Source organism: Cibotium barometz, chromosome 14 (genome assembly GCF_041138505.1).
Source record: "Cibotium barometz isolate CiBa-2024 chromosome 14, ASM4113850v1, whole genome shotgun sequence".
Taxonomy (NCBI): domain Eukaryota; kingdom Viridiplantae; phylum Streptophyta; class Polypodiopsida; order Cyatheales; family Cibotiaceae; genus Cibotium; species Cibotium barometz.
In genome coordinates, this window is record NC_141059.1 from 55,030,064 (window position 1) to 55,037,868 (window position 7,805).

At 42.0% G+C, this 7,805-nt stretch overlaps 1 protein-coding gene across 3 annotated transcripts; it reads right to left on the reverse strand.

Annotated features, from left to right (window-relative positions):
• Positions 1-2,838: 2,838 nt before the first annotated feature.
• Positions 2,839-4,567, reverse strand: LOC147632215 (F-box family protein). Of its 3 annotated transcripts, none has more exons than XM_086808872.1 (2): positions 3,451-4,567; positions 2,839-3,284 (listed from the first exon to the last, which is right to left on the reverse strand). In XM_086808872.1, exons 1-2 carry the CDS (start codon positions 4,495-4,497, stop codon positions 2,913-2,915), a joined length of 1,419 nt encoding a protein of 472 aa, XP_086664998.1. In that variant the 5' UTR covers positions 4,498-4,567; the 3' UTR covers positions 2,839-2,912. The 3 variants fall into 3 exon arrangements, with proteins under 3 accessions (XP_086664998.1, XP_086664999.1, XP_086664997.1); XM_086808873.1 differs by having other exon boundaries at positions 2,839-3,278; positions 3,451-4,566; XM_086808871.1 differs by having other exon boundaries at positions 2,839-3,359; positions 3,451-4,565.
• Positions 4,568-7,805: the final 3,238 nt, after the last annotated feature.

Sequence of the window (7,805 nt, forward strand, 5' to 3'; positions counted from 1 at the left end):
AGATGGGCCCCCTCTGAGTGTAGAAAACTCCTTTGGGAAGAAAAACACAACCAAAACACTGCTGTCCAGCAAAAAAATAGCACTCCACCGCCACAGAAGGCAAGGAACATGAAGAAACCGGGGAACTATGTAGGCCAAGAACAAAACGCAAGTGTAGATGCTCCAAAAAAATAGCAAAACGCTGACTAAAATAAAAAATTCAGTGTCCTTCTCACGTACCAAACTACCACCAAAGCCACAATCCACACAAGACCCCCTCTGCAAGTGATGTGTCCACTGGAGAAGAAAACGCAACCAACCAGAGAGCTCCAAACTTGACAATACAAGCTGACCAACTTCCACCTCATATGAGAAAAAAACACTGAAGAGAAGGTACCTTCGAGTCCAATTGATGAAGCCAAGTGAAGATAGAGCTACTAGCAAGTACAATCCAAAAAGCGCAACAAAACAAGGCTGCAAATTTGAAAACGCAAAAGTGAAAAGGGATAGTAGATAGGACAGAATCTAGAAATGCAAAAGTGAAAGGTACCACAAAGCCTCATATCAACCAATCGACAAACCGACTGTTGCAAACAACCTGTAGATGAAGAAACGTAGCACAAACAGTGTTGCTGCCTTGAAACAGAGCAAGCCGACAGCTGTACAGGAGTCCCAAGAGTCAAATCTAATGAAGATTGACCACAAATCTTCAGTGGTGAAGCGCCTGGAAGAGGGCAGACCAACCAACAACAGAACTGTGAAACAACGTAAGAGAGGAGAGAATAACAAACACTACAAGTCACTCACGCTCTGATACCATGATAGAATGCACAACGAAAGATGAAAAAGTCAAAACACATGAGAGAGAGTAAGATGGAGAGAAAACACAGGTGTATACCTGCTCTCTATATCACCAAACAAGAATACAAGTCCCGAGCAAGAGGAAAATAAACCCTTGTATATGAGACTGTAGCAAGACAATATGCACAGGCACTAAGGCATGCAAGAGGCAAATACCCAAGTCAAGTCTAAGGAGGGAATGGCCCGCCTATATATATGCCAAAGTAGGGGCAACTAACCAACTCTCTCATGACTAGAGAAAAAGACAAAAGACAAGACTCCATAAAATGGGAATATAATGTCAAGGGTGACCAACCCCTCTAGCTAACATGGTCAACCCTAAAGGCTAAAATAGGACACCTCAAAGGAAGCCAATAACAAAGGGATGATGATGTCTAACACCAACAAACCACTCGCCCCTATGAAGGATGGCTTGCTCTATTGCTAGAACTAAAAAGGCCACGAAGAAGCCCCCCAAAAATGGTGGCCACATAGTCCTGTAATGGGTAACGAGACCTGCGCACAAACATTGAGATGGTTAAGGATAGGATGCATACATCAGGTGGTGGGCTTTGGCAGTGCCAACGCAATAGGCCACGCAAGCCCAACAACGAAATCACCAATGGGCTCGACGACCAACGAACCTATTGTTGACAGACGATAGCTCAAGCAGTGGCACAAAAAAGGTATTGCCGCTAGAGATTGGGGCGCCTAAGAAAACTAGGGTAGTAAACCAATGGCAACAAGCAAGCCCAGTGGGTAGTGCACCATACAACAGGAGTGATAAGAGGAGAAGCACAACTTTGATACCAAATGTAGGAATTAACACAAGTCTCGTACACAAAAGGAGAGGCACGACTAGAGAGAGGGAGACACAAGAAGATGACGACTGGCTTACATGAGATTAGCAAGATTAATACAAAGTTAAATTGGGAGATTAAGAGATAGAGACTCGTGGGAAGCATAACATATTATAAATTGGTCCTTATATAGGTTAAGACTCCTTTCACAAAGGAGTGGTCATAGGTTACCACAACATATGCCACATGTCAAACATGATGCCAAGTGTCCCTAGTAGGTGTCACTTCGCCATGCATCATTTGTTTACATAAGTTCCTTTAAGAGGCTGATCCCACACAAAAGAACTCATACACTAGTGGTCGTTCACATATTAGAACCGCTTTATTTAAGCCCTCGTTCACACACAAACATATGCTAGCGTACACAACCACCTAGCACCCTTTTATTTACTAACCCATTACACATTTTCACTACCATGAATGTGAGTGTTCCCAACAACCTGCCATGTTCCCAACAAGCCTAGAGCACAACACCGTTTTTCTTGGTTTTCATGACAATGCTCTTCGTCAATTTTCAAAAGCACGCTACACATATTATTAATTCTTGATTTCAATGTTCAATCCATTTAAAACAATCATTTCGTGGCAGCACAGTTTTCCACAAAACAAGGTCATGTATTTGTCAAGAAATGAGATCCATTGCATCCATGTGACCCGCTCTACCAAAGAATCTTGATTACACTTGCATCTCTGCCTTCACGACAAGCATTGGCAGCATGTTTTCCACTCATTGGAGGTCCCACTACTGCATAAATGCAACTTTGAAGAATAATATTAAAGTACATATGAATGTGAGACAACACCTAGTTGTATGCTGGACACATGCATAGGAAGTGTCAATGGATGGACACAAATTGCTGAGACACGGGTTGTAATGTGCCTCAAAGGATTAATAAATCCAATCTCTCTCTCTCTCTCTCTCTCTCTCTCTCTCTCTCTCCTCACGAGACAAATACATTCAACAGCACACACACAACCAAAATGCAAAAATAAGGTTAGAACTGACCAAATTTTCTTAGGCTCTCATCATCCTTGGTGGGGGAGCATTGGCCATCCAACCCATTGTTTCCAAATTATGCTGTGTGGATAAGGGGTAGTTTCTTCTGTCGATCATGTATGAGATCACATCTCGAAACAGCAGATATTGAAGAGAAAAAAAGACAGCATAATACAGAAGTGCTCCCTTTCTTGAAGTGGCAAACCATAATGAAATAGTTGGAATTTAACAGCTGCTTACTGAATGGTGTCCAGCAAAGAGCCCTCTGAACACAATACCCTAAAATCAATAACAGAACTCGAATGAAGATAACCAAATCCAAAAGTTCCATTGGCATACAGCCAAATCCTCCCTTCTCGTTTGTAGGAAGGGAAGAGTGACTGAAAGTCACAAGATGATGTGCTAAGCATCCCGATAACCTCTTCGCAAAACTCAAAGGGAACCTGGCTTGTTTCATCTTGTTTGGGAGATGAGCACAGTGGCCGAATGTGTGTGTGGCTATTGTAAAACGCTTCCTCGGCTAGGCAAAGTGGCATTCCAACACTTGTGACGGATTTGGAGGTCCAAAGCACGGATCCACTTTTTGATGTGCCGGCAAGGTCCTGCACCTTGCGACAAACAATCCCTTCCTTATCATCATATGATATTAGAACAAAGTCCAGCCCAACCGATTCAAAAAAACCCTGAGCACAAGCCAACCTCCAAATCAAATACTTTGAAACAGGAGGCCAAAAAACGTACACACCCAAAGACACCATAGAGGGGGATGCTTACCTTCCATAGTCCTTGAAGAGGCCGTGCTTTGGTGGGGCTCGCATGTATCACTTTGACAAAATGTTCCCGCTCAAAAACACATTTTCCCCGGCTCCATGCACGTTCTTTGTCCCTTCTCTTCTGTTTCCTGGCTGCCCCCCTTTCACCTCCAGCACTGGTAACCTTGCTCACAAGAAACTGATACATTTCATATTGGAAACTGCCAGGCGGACTCCCGACATAGCTTTCAGTTTCTGAGCTGCTAGAATATGGACTTGTAGCATTGGAGTAGGGACCATTTCCACTGGCTGATGGACTTATTTCAGCTAGATTATGGCTGGACCCAAACGCTGCTAGAGTGGCAGCTTCAGCTAGTTCATTTACAGCAAGCCCAGATTGCTGAGCAATCTCCTCTATTACTATGTGGTGATTGCTAACGAAATGCACATCAACTAACAGCATCCCCATGGCAAGCGATGCCTTCGGATCCATATCCATAATGTGTGCCGGGCATGACAAAGATGCCATCATGTTATCATACATCATGGAAGAGGAGATCGACTGAACTGACATCATGGATGGGGTTCCCACATCACATTTTCCCAGCAGCTTGAATGCAGGATCAAAAAAGCACATAATTTGCCCATCTTCAGAGATGCCCATCCACAGGAAGGGGATTTTGCGGACCCCATAACTGTCCAGTCCCGCTGGGACCACCTTATATCCAACAATGCAATGGGGTGCCCATTCAAAGAGAGCCAGCGACCCACAACCCCCATTGCCGACCCCTCGCCAGAAGCCAATCAGATTCTCCCACCTGGCAAGAGTGCCGTATAGCAGCCTGTGGGGGATGCGGCCGTTGCCCCATCTGCACAGTTTGGTGACGGAGCCCCATCGCCTTTCACACATGGGCGGCCAGACTTTGCCCTTCTCACTGCAAAGCTCGCGCATGCGCTTGCAGACGCGCGCACAGGCAGCGAGATCCTTCGGGATGAGGAACGAAAAAATGCAGGACAGTGTATCCTCCGTCAGATCGACGAGACTTGGACGTGTGGACTCCCGCTCCATTGCCTATCTGCTATGCTTCTTCCTCGCCACACACTCTTTCACTCACACACGTTTGTAAATGATGTTTACAATAATATAACATCGTAATTGTAATTCTTTTTAATTAAGTGAATAAAAGACGGCCAAAAAGCAATAGCGCGTTAAAAAACTCTTTTTTTTTGTTTTTTTTTGGGCAAGGTGGATATGTACCATCGCATGCCACCGTCTTGTAGTCCCTAGGTATCAAACCCCGGGGCCTCATTGTATTATGAAGAGAACCCTCTTAAAACGCATTGCAGCACCTTGAGCATAAGAACCGTTGGCATGTGGCAACATTTGCTACAATAATTGCTAAATCTCAGAATATTGTTAGCCTACTCTACTTTCACCTTGTTTTTTTTGGGCAGAATGCTTTCCCCCTCAGTTTGTCTCTATTCATGGTATACTAATGCTATGATGCACGGCCAAAATTTGCAACTCTTCCTTGGAATGAAGACTTGTGAGAAGCTAAAGACTAGACTAGGAAATAAGCAAGCATGGGTGGTGGACAAGTCCCCATAACTTAAGTTATAAGTCAAGATCTCAAAGGTAAAGAAAGACTAAACTAGAAAATAAGCAAGCATAGGTGGTGGGCAAGTGCCCATAACTTAAGTTATAAGTCAAGATCTCAAAGGTAAAGACTAGACTAGGAAATAAGCAAGTTATGGGTAGACAAGTGCCCATAACTTAAGTTGTATACAAGACAAGATCTCAAAGCTAAAGACTGAACTAGGAAATAAGCAAGTTATGGGTGGAAAAGTGCCCATAAGTTAAGTTGTGTACAAGTCAAGATCTCAAAGCTCAATAGACTTTTACATGCTCATTTCAACTTTACAAACTCTGTTGCCCTCTTTCCCTCTTGTATATGTGGTGCACTCTCTTAGAATTTCTAGCTCTCTTGCCCTTTTGAGTGGAGTTGGGGAAAGGCTTGTGAGAGTCCAATGGTAGTGAAATCTCCACTGTGTCTTTCGTTGTGTTACTTGGAGAATGAGTAAACAAAGGAAACAGAAGGAAGAGACTGGAAACACAAATTTTAGTGCACACACCATTTGCACTTGCACTCGAACCACCTCACACTCACACTTACAATCACAACCACCTCACACTCACACTCGCACTTGCGCTCATGTGATGGGGCCACCTCGCACTTGCACTAGGCATCGCTGGCACCGCTCACACCTTACACTTGCACTTGTGTACTTGTTAGGATTTAGTCTACGGAGCTTGAATACTAGACACCTCACACTTGCATTAGGCATTGCTGGCACCGCTCACAACCACCTTACACTTGCACTTGTTCATGTTAGTTAGGATACGGAGCTTGAGTACTAGTGCATTCATCATCAGGTAGTGAGCACTTGCTTTGAGAAAGACTCTAAGTTGGATGGATTCGTGTAGGTAGGATCATGATTGATGAAAACACTAGGAGTTGGTGTAGGTATTTTCGTATTATTGTCACTGAGTTTGTTAACAACTCTAGTTAACATTGCCTTGACTAGTCCTTTTGTAACGCTTTGTGTCATCTTTTTGTAATGCAATTATTCCTTTTGTAATGAAAGCATTCCTTTTGTAATATGGCATTGTCAGTAAGATTTTGTGTCCTCTTTTTGTAATGAAAGCATTCCTTTTGTAATATGGTGTTGGCATATATAAAGCGTCCTTACTTTTGTGCTTAATGGATGGATATGGGGGAAGTCTACGAGTTCACAGATGTATAGTTTCGAAGCTAGACTAGTGACCAAGAAATATTTTTTTGCTTTGACTGGACAAGTGTGAATACATAATTATTCTCCATTGTGAATCAAGAGTTGTGAGCTGTGTCTTTACTTTCCTTCTTCTCTTGGATGTCTTGGTTTGATTCATCCCTTGTGTTAATGGGAGTTTCTTCTTTCTACCTCTTGATGACTGATTGGAGTCGAGTGGAGATGACCTTTCCTTGAAAGAGTGGGAGTATATTCTTTTCCATCAAAGCAAGAGTGGGAGTCTATTCTTTCTACCTCTTGATGAGTGATTGGAGTCAAGTGGAGATGAATTTTCCTTGCTTCCATCAAAGCAAGAGAACCTACTTCTTCATACCTCATTAACAAGGATCTCTTCTATGTGTGACAAAAGAGAGAGATGACATGAAAGTTACATTTATGGCTCTCAAAGTCCCCGCACGATGAATCACCAAGGTAAGACACTTAACTGAACAATATTTGGCATTGTTGCGAGGGGGGGGGGACCATGGAGTACTTCCATAAAGTAACTCATTCTTATGCCTATTCCAAGCTATTGGGCCTATCCACTATTCCCCGGAATTAATTAAAGGGGTCACGTCTCGAAAAAGGCAGAATTATTTGAATCTTGGAGTGTTTGAAGCTATATTCTCATCTTGTTTTCATAGGTTTTATTTCATTAGCTCTTTTAGTTTTTAGTTCATTAGCTTCTTCTTCTTTTTTTTTTGGTTCATTAGCTTAGCTTTTAGTTTTTTAGTTCATTAGCTTTTAGTTTTTTAAGGGAGAAATCCGGTTTTCTTGCTCAAATACTCATTTTTCTTACATTAAGGGTAAATAGTGCTAGATTGTTGTGATTATGATGTCAGACTCAAGGCTCTATTCATTAGGGTCAATCTTACCCTCTCTTACTTTTGTTCTTTAATAATCTCACATTCATTGAGTTCTAATACAAACTTTAGTGTACCACCACATTCTTGAATTGTCATGTTATAGAACTTGACCATTACACTTTGCACCTTACATATATCTAGCAAAAAATTATTGAATTTCATTAGCTTAAATATAACATCTAACTTATATTTATGTGTATGGCATAGATGAATAGGCTTACCAATGAGCTCTAGAACTTTACCATTCAATAATTTTCATGCCTGTCCTACATGATATGATTTTGGGAGAGGCAAAATCCTTATTTTCTTTATAACCCTCTTAAATCCTTTGTCTAATTACTTGTAAATAGTAGCATATGCTCTTGAGCAATCCAAGCTTTATCACATATGCCTTGGGCATTGTTAATTGTGAATGTCTGGGTCACTTCATGCATCTTATCTCTTGTTATATCTTCTGACATTCCTTTAAAATTCTTATCTTGGAGTGCAAACCTTACCATATCCTTTGAGAGCACTCTAGTAAACCATCTCAACGTTTTTTGTTGTAAGCAGGTGTTGGATATTATTATAAGCCCTGATTTGTCACTTCCATTGTCCACCTCCAATAACCAACCTATCCATTGGTTTTAGCTCCTTGAAACGTGCTCTTGGCCCAAATGTAGTGTTGTTCTCCAACATTCTT

Bases quoted from the DNA above. Each gene is read 5' to 3' on its own strand.
- LOC147632215 (XM_086808871.1), bottom strand. From the start codon at position 4,497: ATGGAGCGGGAGTCCACACGTCCAAGTCTCGTCGATCTGACGGAGGAT. The intron at 3,360-3,450 runs GTAAGCATCCCC...GCTTGTGCTCAG, and splicing joins CTCTTCAAGGACTATGGAAG to GGTTTTTTTGAATCGGTTGG.